A 23,189-nucleotide genomic window follows, 5' to 3' on the forward strand; every position below is an offset into this window, starting at 1 on the left:
ATCAGTATAAACATATTACAAAATTATTAAACTGGAATGGAAATCCACTTTAAATTCTGGGAAAAATGTCTAATATACACAGAAAGTAGAAGGTATGGAAAATTTCTAAATAGTATGCTACTTGCTGCCTATTATAATACAAGTATATGCATATGTAATAAGTCATCTTAAAATTTTACCTCAAATATAGATCAAAGTAAACTTCAGTTAATATTTATATTCCTATTTTTTGGATTAATCTGAAGAAACATATCACAATTCTTTCTCAAACAAAAATATGTGAACTCAGGTTCTGAACTCCTGTAGATGTGTAACACAGACTCGACTGGAAAATCAGGGTTAGCAAAGAGAGTAATGGGATATTAATAAAATGACCGATTTGTTGTCCTCGGTTTTCCTGGCCAGGAGAATGGAGAATGGAAAAACTGAACCATGAAATCAAAAAGGCATCTGTCTTCCAGGTTTCTCTCTGCCAATGTCTTGAGAAAAATGTTTGAACTTTCCTGTTGGCTTTGTATGCAAATAACTCCAGATGCAAAGTGAACCACATCTAAGTTACTTGGTTCAACATCTGCTGGACCAATTCCCATTATTCTTTCTAAAGGGTCGGCTTGTGACAGATAGTTTAGTTTGCCTTCTATATAAGCTGTTTTGAAAGAGCTAATTTGGATTAAAGTATCTATCTGGACCACTTGTTTTTCCCTTTGATGGCCAATGCATTCTAATGTGGTCTGTGCAGCGCTACACAGAACTTAGAAACATATTGGAAAGGACAGTATGCAAGGTTTGGCCTCCCACCTCGCCTTCTAGACAATTTATATTTATACACTTAAAAGTAAAAAATGAACAGTCATTTGCCTCTAAAACAGCACCACCCACATTGTACACAATGGTAACAGAACAATACTTTCTGACCTCATATTTTTTTTCATGCAAAGCTTTGAGGCTGAAGTTATTGATAAAAGCGCTTGCCAATATTAACAATACCTCTGTGATGACAATTCTCCTATGGTGTCACTGAGAATGCAATAAGGCCCACACCACATGGCACTTAGTGTCTGATACACGGTGTACTTTAAAAACATGATAATGAGTGAATCTGTGAATAAATGAACACTCTAAAAAATTAATTTAAATAAATCTCATGAATTCAGAAACTGTGGGTCTGCTGTAATCAGAAATGAATTAATTAAAAACATACTAAAGCCAAACTAAGACTGTAAAGCTCTTAGAACTTGGAAGGCCAAGCAAACATAAGCTCCCTCCTTCAAAAGAGTTTGATAGGACAGAGAACTTGCCCTGGAAAGTAAAAGTGGAGAAAAAGGGAAAAATCATACTATCTACCTATATACGTCTATATTCTGTACATCTTTTCACTTATATACACATATGCAAGTGTGAGAATCAGAAGACAGACATTGATTTTGAAAAGTTAGTTTCCTAAAAAGTAGAGCAGTACTAACTAGTCTTATACAAATTCATAAAAGATTCTGAATTGTTTAAGGATGATGTCAAAAAACAAGAGATTTCTTAGCAAACAAGGTGTTTTTATAAAAAATTAAGTTCTATGAGTAGCCAACTCAAAAACTTACTGACATAAATACCATACAAAATCTGGAATAATTTTCCTTTAAAAAATGGTTAGGAAAATAAATACTAAAAGGAAGAGGAAAAAATGGATACTATAATTATTGCTTCTAGACACCAATACTTTGAAATACACTTTAGTCTAACCTGTACTGTCCTATACTGTTCCCTGGTGACACACAGTAGGACCAGTGAAGATATTTAAAAAGAAAAAAAAAGCAACATAGCTATTCTCTCTTATTCATTCTTGTTAATCATTATTTCCAGATGATTCGTCTAAATTGGGCATACCAGGAAAGATAACTGGGCCCTAGAAATAAAAGCTTCTTAGCCATCTTTGGGTAAACTTTCCAAAATTACGTACTTTAAGTTAAGTTTAGATGTAAAGCCTATCTCTAGCTTGTGATTGTGACTATTTGACCCTAAAGAATTAAAAACAATCAAAAAGAGTTACTTTAAAGTAAATCTTCTTTATTAACAAAAAAGAAAAGTTATTGAGCATTGTTTATTAACAAGGAACAATGTTCTAGTAGGTACTTAGGAATCAAAAAAATAAATAAATTAAAACATAGTCGGCCCTCCAAGGCTTAGACAAAAAGAGACACATAGAGATGGGAGACATACTGATGTGATTTTTTTTGTTTTTCAATTACAGTTTACATTCAATATTATTTGGTATTAGTTTCAGGTACACAGCTTAGTGACATTAGACAATCATATACTTTACAAAGGGGTCCCCATGACATTTCAAGTACATACCTGGCACCATAACTCGCTCAAGCAATATTAATGACTAAATTCCCTATGCTGTACTTCATATCCCCATGACTATTTTGGAACTACCAATTTGTCCTGCTTAATCCCTTCCCTTTTTCATCCAGCTGCCTCAACCAATACCCTTCTGGCAACCATAATTCTGATCTCTATGAGTCCATTTCTATTGTGTTTGTTCATTTATTCTGCTCTATAGATTCCACACATAAATCAAATCATATAGTATTTGTCTTTTCCTGTCTGGCTTATTTCACTTAGCATAAAACCTTCTAGATTCATCCATGCTGTCACAAATGGTAAGATTCCATTGTTTTTATGACCAAGTAATATTACATTGTATATACGTACCACAGCCTTTTTTTTTAAGTCCACTCATCTGATGGACACTTGGGTTGTTTCCATAGTTTGGCTATTGTAAATAATGCTGCAATGAACATAGGGGTGCAGATATTATTTCAAGTTAGTGTTTGGGGCTTTTTCAGATAAATCCCAGAAGTAGAATTGCTGGGTCATAAGACAGTTTGATTTTAATTTTTTTGAGGAACCTCCAAACTGTTTTTCATAGTGGCTGCATAAATATTCATTCCCACCAAGAGGGCATGAGGATTCCCTTTTCTCCACATCCTCACCAACACTCATTGACTTGATTTACTGATGAGAGCCACGCTTGACAGGACTGAGGTAATATCTCATTGTGGTTTTTTTTTTTTTTTAACATTTTTTCTCCTCACCTGAGGACATTTTCTCATTGCTTTCAGAGAGAGAGGAAGGGAGAAAGAGAAACATCAATGTGAGAGATAAGCATCAATCAGTTGCCTCCCACAGGTGCCCAGACCAGGGCTCAAACCTACAACTCAGGCATGTGCCAAGACTGGGACTCAAACCTTTGACCTTTTGGTTTGAGAAATGACATAAAAACAACTGAGCCACACAAGCCAGGCCTCAAGTTGTACATTTAAAAGTCTTTATTTATTTTTTTATTTTTTTAAAAGAACATGGCTGATTCTTTTGTTTTTAAGATATTGTGGGTTTTTTTTTTTTTTTAGAGAGAGGGGAAGGGAGAAAGAGAGGGAGAAAAACACCAATGAGCAGTTGCCTCTCATGCACTCCTTACTGGGGACCTGGCCTGCAACCCATGCATTTGCCCTAGATGGGGAATCTAACCGGTGACCCTTTGGTTCACAGGTTGGCATGCAACCACTGAGCTGCACCAGCCAGGGCTAAAAATCTTTAATCCATTTTGAGTTTATTCTTCTATGTGGTCTAAAAAAGTGGTCTAGTTTCTTTCTTTTTTTTTTTTTTGCATATATCTGTTCAATTTTTTCAACACTATTTGTTGAATAGACTGTCTTTACCCAATTTGTATGTTCTTGTATCCTTTGTCATATATTACTTGACCATATAGGCATGGGTTTATTTCCAGGCTCTCTATTCTGTATCATTGATTTATGTGTTTGTTTTTATGCAAGTACCACATTGCTTTGATTAAAATAGACTTGTAATATAGTTTGACATCAGGTAATGTGATACTTCCAACTTTGTTCTTCTTTCTCAAGACTGCTATGGCTATTGAGATCTTTTGTGGTTTCATATAAATTTTTGAGTTATTTATTATAGTACTGCAAAAATGTCATTGATATTTTTATAGACATTGTATTAAATCTGTAGATTGCTTTCGGTAGTATATTTTAATTATGTTAATTCTTCCTATTCAAGAGCACAGCATACACCTCCATTTGTTTGTGTCTTCTTCAATTTCCTAGTCAATATCTTATAATTTTCTAAGTAAAGGTTTATTACCTCCTTGCTGAAATTATTCCAGGGTATTTTTTTGATGCAATTGTAAAAGGAATTGCTCTTTTAGTTTCTCTGATAGTTCATTATTGGCGCATAAAAATGCAACCAACTTATGATTATTTATTTTGTATCCTGCTACTTTACTGAATTCATTTATCAGTTCTAGTAGTTTTTTGGTGGAACCTTTAGGGTTCTCTGTATATAGTATCAGGTCATCAGCTAATAATGACAGTGTTACTTCTTTCTTTACAATTTAGATGTCTTATTTCTTCTTCTTGTCTGATTGATGTGGCTGTGACTTCCAGTGCCATGTTGAATAAGTGTTCAAAGTGGACATCCCTGTCTTGTTTCTGATCTTAAAGAAAATGCTTTTCCCTGTTGAGTATGATGTCAGCTGTGGGTTTGTCATATGTGAACTTTACTATGTTGAGGTATTATTCTTCAATTCTCACTTTGCTGAGAGTTTTTATAATAAATAGGTGCTGGATTTTGTCGTGTTTTTTCTGCATCTATTGATATAATGATATAATTTTTATGCTTCATTTTGTTTATATAGTATATCATGTTAATTGGTTTGAAGATATTGTATCAACCTGGCATCCCAGGAATAAATATCACTTGATCATGGTGTATGATCTTTCCAATATATTGCTGAATTTGGTGTGCCAATATTTCTTGAGGATTTTGCTTCTACATTGACTAGAAAATTGGCCTATACTTATCTTTCATTGTAGTGTCTTTTTCTGGTTTTAAAATAAAGATAATGCTAGCCTCATAAAACGAGCCTTGGAGTCTTCCTTTGTCTTGCATTTTTTTGAAGTAGTTTGAGGAAGAGGGGTGTTACATCTTCTGTGAATGTTTGACACAATTCACCTGTGAAGCCATCAGTTCAGGACTTTCCTTTGTTGGGAGTTTTTTAATGACTGCTTCTATTTCATTGGTTGTAATAGATTTGTTGTCCCAGAGGTCCCTTAAAACATCATTCTTTTTAATTCTTTTTTCTTTTTGTTGCTCTAATTGGGTATTTTCTGCTACCCTGTCTTTCAATTCACTTATTCAATCCTCTACTTCATTTAATCTTCTGTTGTTTCCTTCTAGTGTATGCTTCATTTCAGATACTATATTCCTTAGTTCTGATTGGTTCTTTTTCATGGTTTCTATGACTTTTTATGCTGCCAAAGTTCTCACTAGGTTCCTTGAGTATCTTTATAACCATTGTTTGAATTCTGTATCTGGTAGATTGCTTACCTCCATTTCATTTAGTTCTTTTTCTAGGGATTTCTCCTGGTTTTCTTTTAAGGCATATTTCTTTGTCTCCCCATTTTGGCTGCTTCTCTGTATTTGTTTCTTTGTGTTACATAGATCTGTTTATGTCTCCAAGTCTTGGTATGGTGACTTTATACAATAAGAATCCTCTGGGGCTCAGTGGTGCAGTCTCCCTGATCCCAAGCTGAGTGCTCCAGGAATGTCCCTTGTGCATGTTATGTAAGCCCTTTATGTTTTAGTTTAGTCTTGATTACTGTTGGACCATCCGTGTGTGGGCAGAGCCTTAGCCTGGCTGACTGTGAGGATTGATCCCAACCAATAACAGGGTAGGAGCTGCTGTGCAGATGCTGATCATAAAGTGGAATTCTCCCCCACAGGTTGTGGTGTCTGTTGAGATCTCCCTTTAGCTATGCTGCTTGTGGAGCTAATTTCCTCTGCTTCTAAAAGTCATTGAGGACATTGGGAAATTTAGAAGAAGATGACTTTCTTCAGATCTAATTTATTTAAGGGAGTAAGTGAGACACCGTATGTGTACAATAGAGGTGTTGTTCTTTAATTCTAATTTCATTAGGCTTTGAGGACTACACCTGTGTGTGTGTGTGTGTGTGTGTGTGTGTAACAGCAAACTGAAAAAAATAAAACATTATATCAATATCATTATCCCAAACCTTCCTATGAATTTCCATTGCCACTCTGGTCTAGTGATTCATTCAGTTATTTATTCATTCATTCGATCAATCCATCATTTTTTTCTTTTTATCTTTTCTACACATATTTATTGAGGGCCAACTAGAAGCTAGGCACTACGCTCAGCATTCAAGACACGATAGTAAGACAAACACACATGGTATCTAATCCCACAAAACTTACAGTCTAACATGAAATTCAGAAAATAGGTACACACAGATGTGGCAGGGATCTCTGGGAAGGCTTCCCATAAAAATAAATTTTAAAGAAATAATACATAAAACAAAAAGGATAGTGGAAGTGGCAAGGTAGTAAATTCCAGGCAAAGGAAACAACATGTACATGTACAATGTCCCCAAATAAGAATGAGCCTCCTAATTATGCCATCCTCTTTCCCACATTTACACCTTCGTTCCATTTATTTTCTCCCTTCAAAATCTTTCCCCATTCTCCTATTTCTGTCTAATGAAGTCATGTGCATCCTTCAAGGCCCAGATCAAAGTACACACCCATCTTCAACAACAGTATGAATCATACCAGGCATGAAATAACATTTGCTAAATGAATGGGTGACAAAATCATCATTCTTCCCAAATCACAGATACGCATGTACCTGTCCCTTGAAGTAAAGGACATAACCCCACAGTGCCTAATACATAATAAGCACTAGAAGAATATTTGTAGGATGAATATCTCTGATAATCTAAGACTAACCAGAGCTGTTAGAGAATGATATTTGCATCTTCTACTGACTGTACAATGACTTGGCAGAACAAAAAGTGTAGAAAACTCAAAATACTCTTTGGACATGAATTATATTAATATTGAACATCAGGTCTTCCACTAAATATCTCTCAATAATAGAATTTATTTTTGTATTTAATTTCTTGGATGGTTTATTTTTAATACTTTTGAATGACTTTTCTGAAAAAAACTTCTAAATTTAAATATTGGTGGATATAATAAATTATTTTTAGAATATATTTAAAATATAATAAGGAGTCTTTAATTAATGAACTAGAAAACCTAAAAAATACTATTCAAACCTCACCTTCCTAAACCAGGACAAATTAGGAAATGTAAATTGTACTTTAATTTCAGTTAATGTTCATGATATTACTTTTTAAATCAGGCATCAAGCCACCATTGCAGAATTTGTATGCAATTCATAATTTGTTGTGAAATAAACCTATATTAAACTTGGGTCTTTCCATTTTTCAGATCATAGAAGGCCAAGTGCAAATGCAGAAAGAGGCTCCCAAAGAAAAGGCAAAAATGTTAAATAAGAAAAAAATAATAAAACTCCTAGTTACTGTATAGTAGTACCTGTGGGAAAAGCAGCCCAAGGAATAGCAGGATATGTAGTTTGGGTTTCACTGCTTCCACCATCAAAAATCTCTGCAGCCTAGAAATCAAAGGCAAAATTACTTTAGACGACCTGGAAAATAGAACTGCTATTTAAGCAATCAAGCTTTCCATTTCTACAAGCATATTCTCTGTAAAATACCACACATTTTCAAATTCCTTCTGAACACTCAATTGCTTTTCAGTCTTCATTGCTACCACCCCCACCAATAATCACTACCCCTAGTAATCATGTTCTATTATCTTTAAGTAAAAAATTTCCTTTCTTACTCAAATATATCTCCTGTCAATGAAATTTTTATTTTATATATCCTTAATCACATTTTCACTTGCGAACTCCATACCTAAGTATTATACTTTAACTTACCACATTTACCCATGTACATAATAAAAATAGATCATTTTTCTTTAAGAGACTAGAGACCAAATCTTTTTCATTAATTAGCACAAGACCTACTTTGAGATCAAGCTAAAAGAAATGGTATTCATCTATATTTTTGAATAATCTACCAGCTGGATTTACTTATTCCAAATTTACAGAATTCCTAAAGCTGACATTTTAAATTAACAAGGCTTACTATTAAACAGTTTTAAAACTATGGGACAATTACTGAAACGTTGAGATATGTGTAAGAGTGCAGTTTTCTGCCTCTTAAGTGTCCAGGTCACAGTAAAGTTATTACTGAAAAAACAGCCACAATTTCAATTCAGACTCTTCACTGAGTTGTTGCCAAGGAGAAGTCAACTGGGGAAATTTGCCCCAGGAGGTAAGTGATACACAATATAATGTAGCTGTTGCTACTCTACAAACTGAAAAATGAACATGGTTTATATGACCAAGGATAGAGACCTTCCATATTTCTATAACAGGATGTGGTAAAAAAGAACCCCAATAACCACAATTAAATTGGAATGGTTGGTTAAAACTGTACCTACGTAATATTGAAAATAACAGGCCCATTAACTATAACAGTGAAGTATAATTGTTACTCTAAGGAGCACTACCCACTCAATTTTTTTAACATAACAAATCAAATATGGTTTAAATAAGAGAGACTATACTAAGTTTTAACCTTCAAATAACTGACAACTCCTAAACAATAAACTAAGAAAATATCTGAAATGTTTTCCTCAAAATAGAAGAAATTTTAACAAAATTTTAAATGTTACATTTCAGAAACATAAGTAAGATTCAATCACCCAACAAAATCCAAAATATAGAAAACACACAAATGTGCTAAACAAAACAGTTTTAGATAAAATGTAGACAACAGGTATGTTCATATTCTAAATATCTCCATATGAACAGATTATTAAAGATCAAAAGAAAATGGCCCTAACCAAAAAAAAAGCATACAATTCTTTCATAATATTCAGAACACTGAATATATGCACTTAATATCTTATATTTCCTATCAATGTCATTACTTGCATTCCCTATTTTTAACAATCTCATTTTACCAAGTCCCAAACTAGGAGAAAGTCTCACTTAAAAAAAAGTCGCAGAGCTCACTTGGTGGTGGTTCCAGGACTGGTGCTCAGGCATCCTGACTCCTAATCCAGAGACTTTCCTGCAAGACTATACTGGCTCCATAAAAATAACTGGGTTACAAAATATTTCAATAAAATGAACACTCACTGAAAAGGATTAAGGAAAAGCAGTGCTTCTTCGGCTAACAATTTCCACTTACAAAATACGAACTCAAACCTAAGAGAAGACTCCGACACAAACATACTAATTAGCTCAGTGAGCCACCGAAAGGCTATGCAGTTAATAGTCTAAATCAACTCATTACAGGTGTAAACACAAAAATATGTGACAGATCTTCAAAGTCATCTCTCATCTCACAAGTATTTCCTAATTGACATGTATCCCAACAAAATCATCTGCTGACAATTTTTAAAACCCCTTCTTTAGAGCTTCCACTAGTAGCACTTAATTACCCTAATTTAAACCATTCCTACGGGCATGACCAAATGTTCAATAATAATAAATCAGTTTAACTTCCAGATGGGATGCATTTTAATTTGCCTTAATTTCATTTTTGTATTCTAAAATTACATTCAAAATGATCAAGAAAAAGATCATGAATGCCAATGATAAATAATACATCTTCAAAATAGTATATACTGCATTATAACCTCACAAAGTTAAACCAATTACATAAACAAAATTAAGGTACATAATAGCACATACCTCGAAACCACCAAAATCATCATCATCCATTCTTCCCGAGCACCTGGAAATAACAGAAGACACTGAAACAAGCCCACACACACACACACACACACACACACACACACACACACAGAGTGAGCTATGTCACAGCTCTCTGACTGAAAGGTGTATACAGTTTTATTTGTAAGTTAAAGCTATTATATTTGGGATAAAAAAACTTTTTAAAACTATATGTGTATGCATTTTTAAGTCAAAAAAACTAGACTTTTTTGGCAAAATTAGCTTTTCTGGCAAAATTAGCAATTTCTGTGACTTTTTTCTACAACCATGTATTTGCCATTTTATGTTGAGACGCCAGGAGTGGAAAAATATTCTTTTACATTTTAATTTGCTTTTCCCAAATTGGCGCTAGGGCTCAATTCAATAATGCTTCCTGCTTTATGCATCTATTCCTCAGTTGTCTGGCAACATCAGCACAAACTCCAGTTAAGAACAGGACTGTGGTGAATTTTTGGAAATCTGTCCCCCACCACAAAGGTTCTTCCCTTGGTTTCATGGCCGAGGTTGATTTAGATTTTCAAAATTGATCAGCATTTTTGAGCTGTGGCCACAACTTCTGGAGCATTTTGATATGTGTATTTTTAGCTGAAACTGCTTTGCACTTTTGGAAAAATGTGGAGCAAGTTACTAGGCTGATCAAGATAAATCAAGTCATGTATTCGTGGGAGACCAGGGAAGAAAAAAACACAAGCGAATATGCAAAATCCCTCTCTTCTTTACTCTTAAAGTATGTAAGGAAGACAATCGGTAAGACAACACGTTTTATTTTGTCCTAAATGTACATCATAAAAATGAAGCTTTTATCTAACAAACCATGAAAGACCTAAAAGATCCAGAAAGGTAAACAACTATTAAGTGTTATACATTAAAATGAAAAAAATTCACAATAAATTGTGAATCAGTAGCCACAAGTGATACTCTTGTCAATAAAAACTGGTTTCCTTTCTATATTTCAAAAATGAACATATCCATATATTATAGTTTCCTTGATTCACAAATATTAGATGGGCTTGATTATGGGAAAAAAATAATATCCTCCAATTTCTAAAAGAAAAAATAGCTACAACAAATTAAACCATATGTTAAGCAATAATTCTAAAGGCATTTTGCTCTGAGTGATGAGGTGGTAGCTATCTATAGCCACACTTCGCCTTCTCACTGAAATTCATAGTTCTGCTTTCAAAAAGCAAACAAAAAGAGTCAAACAAAAATAAATAAAAAAAAAACAATCTCAAGGATTATTTTGCTAACAAGCAAAGAAAACCTATTTTCACAGAAACTCAGTAGGTAATGGCACAAAAAGAAATACATTTGGATAAAATGACATTCTAAAAAGGAAGGGCATTAAATTAACGAGGATACCAGCATTGTCACCATTACCCACATCTTAAAAGTCTAATGAAAATATTTTTAAAGATGTACTTCCCCAAAAAACAAAACTGAGCAAGTCATCCACCTAGTGCACTTAAAAAATATAAACCAGACTTTCAGAAACTTTTGATGGTGGTTATTTTGAAATGGAATTCACATTAATTTTGTGTTGCAAGCGAATAGAAATCTGTATGTGATTACATTTTTTCATGAAGAAATTATGAAGGAAGAGTGATATAGATACAGAGAATTAACCAAGTCAAACTATAAACACTAAGTTTGTCTTTCCACATGTATCCCACAAATCTCAGGAGACAATTAAAAAATATTTTTAGCATCTACGAACACTGTACCCAAATAATATGGTTTCAAAAGAATGGAATTTTTAGAGTAATACTTCCTTGTGTTTTCATAAGTCATATCCCAATAAATTATTTGTAAGGTGCCAAAAAATTTGAAAACAAAAACAAATACCCGTGCCTAACAATCATTTCAGCTTGTTTGCCTGTGGTAATGAAGCAAATACCATCAGTTTCCTCAGCACTGATTTAGCGCTACGAAAGAACATAATATTGACCACCGATGTTTTCCATACCTCTCAGCAACTTCACATATTAAAATGCAGATAAAAGTCTTCCTCTACTTTATTTTCAAAGAAATATTAATATATTTTAAAAGGCAACTGTGTGCTGAGTTTCTTAAAAATACAATACAAAAAATAAACATTATTTTTTAAAGCAATAATCTTTCTCTGAATAATTTAGTTTCAAATCCTAGAAAAGTTTGTTTCCTTCTGAACATTTGAAAGGCCAGGAGGAAAGAAAATGACAACACTGATTAATAAAAATCTATTTTACAAAATACAAAAACTAAAAAGTTTTTAAGAGGGAAATTACAAATATAGGCTTCTTTATGGATTTATCCTCTCTAGTACATTAAAACATTATATTATCTGCAGTGCATTTATAAACCCTTTGGAATATTTCTAAGCACTTAACATAGTATCTCATTATACTACAAATACAATACAGCAACACTAAATATATCTGCCATCTAAGATATACAATCATGAGCCTGACCAAAAAATTGACAAATCACACAGTTTTTCCTTGATTGCCCTGGAAAAAGAGATGTATACTTTGTTATGATTAGGCATCCAAGTTGAAAGATTTCATAATATCCATGTTTAACAATTATCATACATCTTTATATCTAAATTTAATCTCTTATTGCACTATTGTATTAATTTCCTCCTTTGCTATCCTCAGTATTTGACATATTGCTAATATTTTACAAGAACATATATGTAACACTGCCTGTGACAAATTTTTACTGAGCAACTCTGGAAGATCACTCAAGGTCCTCATGGAGTTAAAGTCAGGTGTGGGGGGAAGGGCAGAGTGTAAGAAAAGCATGCAAATACAAATAATATGAGATATAAAAGAGCCATAAGAAAGAAGAAAATATGTCCAAGGTGGAAGGAAAGATTTTCACAAGGTTGGTTATCTAGTTGGAGCACCATGAAATGTTTCAGGCAGGAGACATTCCAGGATCTATTTCATCGGACCTAACAGAAAATTTTAAATGGCACACTAAGGGCATACAATTTATTCAAGTATTTTCCCAAAGGTCTTTTCTTAAAAGATAGCAAATATTTGTTTTGATTGCTTGTTTCCCCATAAACACAGAGTCAAAGACAATGTTAAATGAGAAAACTGTACAAAACTTGAAAATAAATACAAAGATGAATGAAACTACAAGTGAGAAAAGGAGAATCACATTTACATCATAGAATTCACTAAAGGCTCAGGAATGGGGCAGGCGGCATTGAGACCTAGGGAAAGGTAAGACTCAAAATAAGAGCCACGGATAAACCCAAGATTCCTTCCCAGAACCTGCCCAACTGAGCAACTTACAGTTCCTTATCACTGCTGAAGACTAAAGCTTTATTCCCTGGACCTGGTACTGCTCAGGGTCTCGGACTAGAAGACACGGACACAGGTGAGCTAAGTCGAAGCTGTGTCAAGTGCTCAGGCCCAACCCCCAGGTCCGCTCTCACCACTCAGCAACCAATCTGCCTGTGGCTGGGCTGCAAGGCAACCTCTAATCAGCGATTTAGAAGATACTTCTCTGGTGAATCTAATTAAACCCATGAAAAAGGACCTCATCAGAGGTTCCACAAAGAAACAGTTCACTCAGGTCACACCACTTTGACAAATTCTAACCACATGCACACAATTTCCAATTCACTCCTTATTCCATAAGACTCAGAAGAGTATAAATAAATAAAGGTTCAAAGAAGAGAGACCATGGAGTCAGGCTGCTTGGATTCAAATTCCAGCTCTGCCACTTACCAACTGTATTACACTAGGCAATTTACTACACATTTTGTGCCTTAGTTCCTCATATAATAATCATAATTAATAATGAATAACAATGGTAACTAACTCCTGAAGTCTTTAAGAGACGTAAGTTAAAATTGATGAGGCACTTAGAACAGTGTCTGACACATTCTAAGCATTACATACAGTTTGCTAATTTATTATTAGTGCTTCACTCTCACATATGAGCATGCTACAAGGACAATCAAAAACATAAGATATCTAATATGAAAAATAGAGACCAAGCCAAAAAAAAAAAAAAAGGAAAAAGAGAGAAGAAACAGACGGCATAGGAAAGAAAATATTTTAAAAATAAAAATAAAAACTATAACTAATGCCTGCAGAGAGTTCACAGAAAAGTAATACACCCATAAAGTAAGAACAGGAAGCCCTAATTTTTGTGGGGAGTGGGGGGGAAGGAGTATACAACAACACTAAGGTCTTGAAACTAAAAATGGTAATTACAGAAATGAAGAACGGCAGGATCTAAAAAGACAGAACAGAGAAAACAAAAGGGAAGAAATCATCAACAAAATAATTCAAGAAAATTTTCTAAAACCAAAGGATATGATTTTTCAGATGGAATGGTTCCTCAAGTGTCAAAAAATTTAAAAACCAGAAGGAAAAAGCACATTAAGGCAGACTAGGGACAAAAGGAAGGTCCTACAAGTTTCCAGACAGATAAAATAAGTTCATTCAAAGGATAAAGTATATAATGGCATTAAACTTCACATCAGCATCACTGGAGAGTAGATAAAAATGGAGAAATGCTTTTAAAATTATGAAGGAAAATGATTTACAACACAGAATTATATAATCAGCCAAACCAAGACATAATTAAGTTGAGAAAAAAATAAAGTCATATTCATACCTACAAAATCTCAAAAAAACTATTTCCCAAATACTCTTTCTTAAAAAGCTATGGAGCAAACCAAGGGAATAAGACAAAGGAAGACTTGGGATCAGGAAATAGGAAACCCAACTAAAGTGGAAAAGAAAGGGAATTCTTCCAGAATAATGGTGAAATAAATTCCCAAATTGCCGATGTAACAAGAATAGGGAGCAACCAGCCTACATTGGAACATGTCAGAAACCCCCTAAAAGATGTGTTTAAGCACATGAAATTAATAGACTGTCTCATGTGTTTTACTGTCATGAGAGTAATTTTAAACAATTTAGGGCTGAATTAGTGATTAGAAAATTAACCAAATGAAAACAGAGAAAATACGATGGACAGAAAAAGTAAACATTATATACTATATTTCTCAGCTATAAGTATTATTTAAATAGCCATAATAATGTAAACAATGAATAATGAATTCATCATACTAAATAACGAATAATTGTACCAAGATTATAATATAACCATTTTGGGAAGGTAAGTGAAAGCTGAAGTATGGGGTTGGAGCAGAGGAGGTGGTGAAAGACAGCTAAAGCCTGGTCTTCCATCCTGGGAAGCTGACAGGTACGAAACAGAGACATCAACAAGTAGCACAATAAACACGTTATTTGAGATTCAAAAGTAAACAACGAAAAGAATCAGCCATATTTTCTAAACATCTTGCCTCTAGAAAGTAAGAAATAGAGAGGCTGAAAAGAAGGGAGGGTATGGGAGATGTTCTGTGTCCTATCAAACCCTTTACAACTTTAAACTGTGGGCATACATAACTTTTTCTAAATTCTTTATTTTTATTGACTTTGAGATCAAATGTCTCTATCTGAGAGAGAGAGAGAGAGAGAGAGAGAGAGAGAGAAAGACACACAGAGAGAGATTCATTGTTCCACTTATTTATGCATTCATTGGTTGCTTCTTGCATGTGCCCTGACCAGAAGCTGAACCCACAACCTTGGTATATTGGGACAACTCTGTAACCAACTCAGACACCAAACCAGGGCCATCCATAACTGATTTTTTTTAATGAGAGTATAAAAACATTATAGCACAATAAGCCAACTACCCATTATTTCCATCAAAATAAATTGAAAAAAAAACTCAAGGAAAATTTTGTTTGTTTTTAAAAAACTAACGAGAAAAAAGGCTTAAATGCTTTAAATGAGTATTTAACTAGTAAATTCATTTATAAACTTTATGTATTTTTTCTAACATTTTCCCATATGACAAGTATTTATACAAATGCAAGTTCCTCAAAACAAAACAAAACAAAAATATCTAACAGAAAAAGACACTTAGGTAACTGACTTCAAAAACAGACTCTCTAGAGATCATCCAGATAATTCAGTCATCCCGAAGTGCCTTACTTATTATCACTATCCACTTAACATCTGACTCAGTTTCTGTCCCATCTGGAAAACTGGTGAACCAGCATCCTGATAATCACAATTAGTTATCCACTTGATCATGGTTCATGCCATGTTTCCTAGAAGCAATACAAGGTACGTTCAGAAAAAGTTCAGCCACTGTTAATATGAGAACGGTTTGCATGACATTGATGAAACATGGCCACCAAGGAGAGTGGACTAGAATGTGCATGTGTGAACAATGTCAAGTTCACTGTACTAGTCAGTGGGGTGCAGTAGATGCCGCTGTGTCAGCATGTGTACTGTGTAGCGGTCACATTCAAAACGACTGACCGAATAAAGCAACGAATCTGCCTCAAATTTTGCATAAGCTTGAACATTCCTCTGTGGAAAATATTCAAATGATTCAGAAGGCTGCAGCTATGGGCAACCAGTGAAAGGCAGCTTCATCACGACAATTCCACTCATGCATCATGTCTTGTGCAGAGTTTTTGGACAAAACAGCAATTCACCCAGATGACTCAGCCCCCTTATGGCCCAGATTTGGCCCCCTGTGACTTCTAACTTTTCCCAAAACTAAAATCACCTTTGAAAGGAAAGAGATTTCAGCCTGTCAACGGGATTCAGGAAAATACAAAGGGGTAGCTGATGGTGATTGGGAAAACTGTGTGAGGTCCCAAGGTACCTACTTTGACGGGGACTAAAGCATCATTGTCCTATGTACAATGTTTCTTGTATCTTCTATCTTTTTCAATAAATGTCTCTATTTTTCATATTACATGGCTGGATACCTTCTAGACAGACTTTGTAGAAAAGGGATTTTTTCTGACTATCCTGAGCAAACATAAATTGGTAAGAGGAAAGAGAATAAAGGAAACACAGAGACAGACACACACATACCCTTAGTAAAAGTCACAACCTTAGTAAAAATGAACCACCATTAAGACTCAACTAATTGGGAAAGTCTAATCATATAAACCAGAATTTCCTTATCTGTTCAAGGCAATTGTTTACCTAAATTTCTATAAGTTCTTCTGAGGTACAGTAGGGACTATTTCTTCATCTTTTTTTTTCTACTCCCTAGCACCTTAAACTGCGTGTGCCTGGCACATACAAGGGACTCAAATATTTTTGAATCAATACTTTTTGAATATGGAAGACAAATGAGCTGCTAATAGTTATCCCATGACTTCCCTTTCCCTGCTATTTTTCCAGGAAAAACACCACTGAGCTTGAGAAGTAGAAGATTAAGTTGCTAGCACTAAACCACTCCACCCATATGAAGACATGACCTTGAAGGCCTACATCTTAAATGAGATTACAGCACTCCATTCCACTCTCTTAAGCATCCAATTATTACTGAGGATAATGATAATTTTGAAACTTCCTATATAAAGCTGAATTAAAGAACTATTGCTATACTATAAATACTACTGTCAGTGGTAAAAGATGAAATACTGCCACTTGTGACAACATGGATGGACCTTGATACTGTGCTAAGCAAAATAAGTCAGACAGAAAATGTTAAGAACCATATGATTTCACTCATAAGTGGAATATAAAATGAAAAGCAACAAATGAACAAATAAGAATAACAAACAAATAAAAACTCTAGACACAGACAACAGTATGGGGGTCACTAGAGAGAAAGGAGGTGGGTGACAAAGATGATCTGACTTTGGGTGGTGGACACACACTGCAACACACGGATCATGTATCAGAAATGTACACCTGAAACCTACATAATCTTATTAACCAATGTCACCCCAATACATTTAATAAAATAGTAACTGAGATACATATTCACTACCTAAAAAACATATCCTACTCATAAATGATCATAAAGGAAAATACCCCAACCAAAAATAATTCTAATAATTAAACATTTTCCTTTATGCGATGTTCATCTGTGCTATCAATTAAGCTTTTGTCTTTACCAGTCTTCCTTCAGAAAACTTACATGTCGCAGCAGGTAATGAGGAAAAGTAATTACAAAGCACTTGACACTCTCCAAAATCCTTACCTACTTCCAACCCCTTTGGTTAATTCTTCTACCACCTCCAATTCCTTAATAGAAATTTTTGCCTCAGAGGATGTACCCCTGATTTTACCTCATTACTCTCTCCTTGAAAGAATGCACTCATTCTCATAATCTTAATGTTATGCCCAAATTTTCCATAATTAACAACCTCACTGGGGCTGGTCATATATTCCCAATAAAATAATGAATATTTTTATTTTTTTCATGCTCTCAACTAAAAGTTCTCACTGTACGAATCATATCCCACCTATATGGCAAAACTGTGATCCTCGATGACTAACAAGGGGTTGCTATATCATCTCTTCTAACATTTTAAAAGAGAACACAGGCCTTCCCTAGATAAAAGGAAGTAAGATTAAAGAAATACTACAGTCCCTTTCTCTACCTTCTTTACTTACCTCCAGGAGAAAAATCATAAGAATAATGGTGAGAGCAAGACATCTGCAAGTTCTCTGTAGGGTGAGATTAAGATACAGAGGTCAGCATGTATGTGCAGTACAAATTGATTGGGCTCTCCACTGGGAACTTTGTGCCTGCAAACAATACATTATTCCACTAGTCCCGTTCCCATGAGAAAAGCTTACCAGAGAAAAAGTGCATTTTGTTAGTATGGAAACTTGTTTTTTAGCCTGTGACTGGATGGATAAATTTTATTCACAAGAGAACTTCTGGGAGACCTCTTTTCCTCCTCAATCCAAGCCATATTTATATTAAAGCCTTAACAAGAGTGCCACTTTTCTGATTTCTATGACCCTTGGTTCTGTTGCTCAGTTGATTCAGATTCTGGAGTGGTAACAAGGCAACTGATAACAGCTCCCCACAAGAAGCACCAACACTATCCAATTACCTGTCTTCTGCTGAGAACTATCAAAGAATTCACTACAAAATTCCTGTTTCCCATTTTTGGCTGGATTCACAGTACTGCCTACCACATCTCCTTTTTCCCTAATGAAGCCTCTTTCTCTCATTCTATAGAAACTATTTCAAAGATTCTCAACTCTCCCCAGGCTTCCCAACGTTTTCCTTTCAGTAGTCAAAGAACACTACCAAGCATCTTGGTAAACTGAGAAAATTGAAGACAGTCTCTTAACTTCTTTCTAGCAAAACTATAGTTACTAGCATCTGTGCCTAGCTATTCCTCTTTATCCCACTTACAGAGAAAGAGGGGTCCCTCCATCTAGTTAAGGCTCATTCCTCCATCTGTGCTCTCAGAGAACTGGCCCTCCAAATTGTTCCCTCTTTTAAACATTCAACTTCCCCCTCTTTTTGGTACCTTCCTATTAACAGTGAAACACAATCCAAGTCATATATATTTAAAATGAAACAAAACAAAAACAAAAGCAAAACCATCCTCAACTACACATTCTTCTCCAACCACATCCCTCTCCTTTTCACAACTCAACATCATAAATGTTCTATTCTTATAGCTCTTGCCTGCATCTAATCATGTCCTTTTCAATAAACGCAAAAAGACAATTGTAATTTCTTGTCTTATTTAAATACTAATAGCATTTCACCAGTCTTTCCTTCTCAAAATACTTTTTTAAAATTTTTCATTGTTATTCAATTACGGTTGTCTGCATTTTCTCCCCATCCCTCCCCCCCACCCCAGCCAAACTCACCTCCCTCCCTCGCCTCCACCCTCCCCCTTGGTTTTGTCCATGTGTCCTTTATAGTAGTTCTTACAAACCCCTCTCCCCACTGTCCCCTCCCCCTTCCCTTCTGGCTATTGTTAGATTGTTCTTAACTTCAATGTCTCTGATAATATTTTGTTTGCTTTTTTCTTCTGTTGATTATGTTCCAGTTAAAGGTGAGATCATATGGTATTTGTCCCTCAAAACCTGGCTTATTTCACTTAGCATAATGCTCTCCAGTTCCATCCATGCTGTTGCAAAGGGTATAAGCTCCTTCTTTCTCTCTGCTGTGTAGAATTCCATTGTGTAAATGTACCATAATTTTTGGAGCCACTCATTTGCTGATGGGCACTTAGGTTGCTTCCAGTACTTGGCTATTGTAAATTGTGCTGCTATGAACATTGGGGTGCACAAGGTTCTTTTGGATTGGTGTTCCAGGGTTCTTAGGGTATAATCCCAGCAGTGGAATTGCTGGGTCAAAGGGCAGTTCCATTTTTAGTTTTCTGAGGAAATTCCATACTGTTTTCCACAGTGGCCTCACCAGTCTGCACTCCCACCAGCAATATACGAGGGTTCCCTTTTCTCCGCATCCTCTCCAACATTTGTTTGTTTAATTTGTTTATGTTGGCCACTCTGACCAGTGTGAGATGGTACCTCATTGTGGTTTTAATTTGCAACTCTCTGATGGCTAGTGATGCTGAGCATCTTTTCATATGTCTCTGGGCCCTCTGTATGTCTTCCTTGGAGAAGTGTCTGTTCAAGGCCTTTGCCCATTGTTTAATTGGGCAAAGGAGTGGAGTCATGTGAGTTCTTTATATATTTTGGAGATCAGGCCCTTGTCTGAGGTATCATTGGTAAATATGTTTTCCCATACTGTTGGTCCTCTTTTTATTTTAATGCTGTTTTCTTTACCATGCAGAAGCTTTTTATTTTGATGAGGTCCCATTTGTTTATTCCTTCCTTGATGTCCCTTGCTTTAGGGGACATGTCTGTGAGGATGTTGCTGCGTGGAATGTCTGAGATTTTCCTGCCAATGTTTTCCTCTAGGACTTTTATGGTGTTACGACTTATATTTAAGTCTTTTATCCACCTTGAATTTATTTTTGTGTATGGCATAAGTTGGTGATCAAGTTTCATTTTTTTTGCGCACAACTGTCCAGATCTCCCAACACTATTTGTTGAAGAGGCTATTTTTGCTCCATTTTATGCTCCTGCCTCCTTTGTCAAATATTAATTGACCGTAAAGACTTGGGTTTATTTCTGGGCTCTCTGTTCTGTTCCATTGGTCTATGTGCCTGTTTTTATGCCAGTGCCAGGCTGTTTTGATTACAGTGGCCTTGTAATATAGTTTGATATCAGGTATTGTGATCCCTCCTGCTTTGTTCTTCTTTCTCAAAATTGCTGCAGCTATTTGGGATCATTTATGGTTCCATATAAATTTCTGAAATGTTTGTTCTCTATATGTGAAATATGCCATGGGTACTCTAATAGGGATTGCATTGAATCTATAAATTGCTTTGGGTAGTATGGCCATTTTGATGATGTTAATTTTTCCAATCCATGAGCATGGTAGATGCTTCCATTTGTTTGTGTCTTCCTTAATTTCTTTTTTTAGTGTTGTGTAATTTTCTGAGTATAGGTCTTTTACATCCTTGGTTAGGTTTATTCCTAGGTACTTTATTTTTCTTGTTGCTATATCAAATGGGATTTTTTTTCCTGATTTCTGTTTCTGCTGTTTCGTTGTTGGTGTACAGGAATGCCTTTGATTTCTGAGTATTGACTTTGTATCCCGCTGTTTTGCCAAATTCATTTATTAGGTTGAGTAGTGTTTTGGTGGAGTCTATAGGATTTTCCATGTACACTATCATGTCATCTGCAAACAGTGACAGTTTCATTTCCTCCTTTCCAATTTGGATGCCTTTTATTGCTTTTTCTTGTCTGATTGCTGTGGCTAGGACTTCCAATACTATGTTGAGTAGGAGTGGTGAGAGAGGGCATCCTTGTCTTGTTCCTGACTTTGGGAAAGCTCTAAGTTTTTGTCCATTGACTATGATGTTGGCTGTAGGTCTCTCATATATGGCCTTTATTATGTTGAGGTATGCTCCCTCTATTCCCACTTTGCTGAGTGTTTTTATCATAAATGGGTGCTGTACTTTATCAAATGCTTTTTCCGCATCTATTGATATGATCATGTGATTTTTGTCTATGCTGTTGTTTATGTGATGTATTATGTTTATTGATTTGCGAACATTGTGCCATCCTTGCATCCCTGGGATGAATCCCACTTGGTCATGGTGTATGATCTTTCTAATGTATTGCTGGATGCGGTTTGCCAATATTTTGTTGAAAATTTTAGTGTCTATGTTCATCAGCGATATTGGCCTGAAGTTTTCTTTCTTCGTTGTGTCTTTATCCTTCTCAAAATACTCTTGCCGTATGGTTTGCAAAATAACCATACTTTTCCCCTCTTTCTTCCTATTTTTCTGACTGCTTCTTCCCAATCTCTCTTGCAGATTCTTCTACCTGCTCTTTAAATTTTGGCATCCCTAAGTGATTCAGCCTAGGCCTTCATTTTTATCTCATTTCATATACACTCTCAGGACTACCTCATCCATGCTTTTGGGTTCACTTACAAGTCAAATAAATATACACTAAGGAGTCTCTACTTTAGATCCATCTCCTGAGCGCCAGATTCATATGCCCAACAGATAATTGAATAGTTTCTATTGCAATCTAACAGGCACGTCAAATTCGATACAACCAAATTCAACACAACCAAAACTGAACTCAAGGTATCTCCCATGAACCTCAGATTTCTTCTTCCTTCAGGATTCCTTCACCCAGCCATGGTACTACCACCTACAACACAGTTTGGCCAAGACAAAAACATGAAGTCATCTATGCCGCCTCCTTCTCTCTTTCACGTCATATATTCAATCGCCAAGTCCTATGTCTTAAATACCTCTAGATACTATCTACTCCACTCAATGCCCAATACCTTCAGCCTAGTTAAGGCCACCTTTATCTTTCATTTGTTTTATTTATAGCATCAGCCTCCAACATAGTTCTCTGTTTCGAGTTTGCTCCTTTCTACTCCACTTGTCACTCATCTACCCAAGTGATACTTCTAAATGCTATTTAAAACCTTGCTATGGCTCCTCCTCACCTTATGGATTAAGTCAAAATTCTTAACATGAATTTATGGACCTTGGTAATTTAACTGTTGCTACCATCCTCATCTCTAGCACATCTACATCTTGTTACCAGCATACAAGAATCTGTATCTGAACCATGTGACTCTGGCCAAAGCACTGTATCTCCCTTGACCACAGTGTCCTCGCATATACAGTGAACAGGTTGATTAGATGACTTCTAAGATAATACATTATAAAATCCTTTCAATATATTATTCTATGACTAAAATCAAATTCCTGTCTTCTTCACAAAGACCTTCGTAAATACTTTCTACTTCGAGTCTGTTATTTTCAGACAACAGTATTGTCATTCTTTAATCCATCCAGAAAGCAGACACTAGATGTCACCTATTAATCTTCACTTTACACCTCAGCCAGGTATGTCATTCAATCCTGTATTGTGATTCAGGTTGCTATTGCTATTTCATGAAAATTACTGGCCATCCTGCTCTCCAATCCATCACCACACTGAATAACCCGCTATAAAGCAATAACACTTTAAACTCTAAAACTACCACCATGTCAATCTCAGCTCTAAATCTCTCAAAACAATAATAACAAATCTGTGTCTCTGTGGGACACCATCTTTGAAGC

The 23,189-nt window shown here is 35.3% G+C and overlaps 1 protein-coding gene across 8 annotated transcripts in view; it reads right to left on the minus strand.

Annotated features, from left to right (window-relative positions):
• The window catches only part of CCDC91 (coiled-coil domain containing 91), a 292,175-nt gene that overhangs the window by 220,923 nt on the left and 48,063 nt on the right, over positions 1–23,189 (minus strand). For 6 of the 8 annotated variants that reach the window (XR_008426514.1, XR_008426513.1, XM_053921690.1 and 3 more), the window contains 2 exons: positions 9,674–9,716; positions 7,438–7,516 (listed from right to left, as the gene is read on the minus strand). Coding sequence is in view for 5 of the 8 variants with exons in the window: in XM_053921690.1 (XP_053777665.1) it covers positions 7,438–7,516; positions 9,674–9,703 (109 nt within the window). In the remaining 3 variants the exon portion in view is untranslated. Of the gene's footprint in view, positions 1–7,437; positions 7,517–9,673; positions 9,717–18,165; positions 18,220–23,189 lie in introns of all 8 variants that reach the window. The other 2 variants (XM_053921687.1, XM_053921692.1) reach the window with 2 other exon arrangements.

This window comes from Desmodus rotundus, chromosome 3 (genome assembly GCF_022682495.2).
Source record: "Desmodus rotundus isolate HL8 chromosome 3, HLdesRot8A.1, whole genome shotgun sequence".
NCBI classification, from domain to species: Eukaryota; Metazoa; Chordata; class Mammalia; order Chiroptera; family Phyllostomidae; genus Desmodus; species Desmodus rotundus.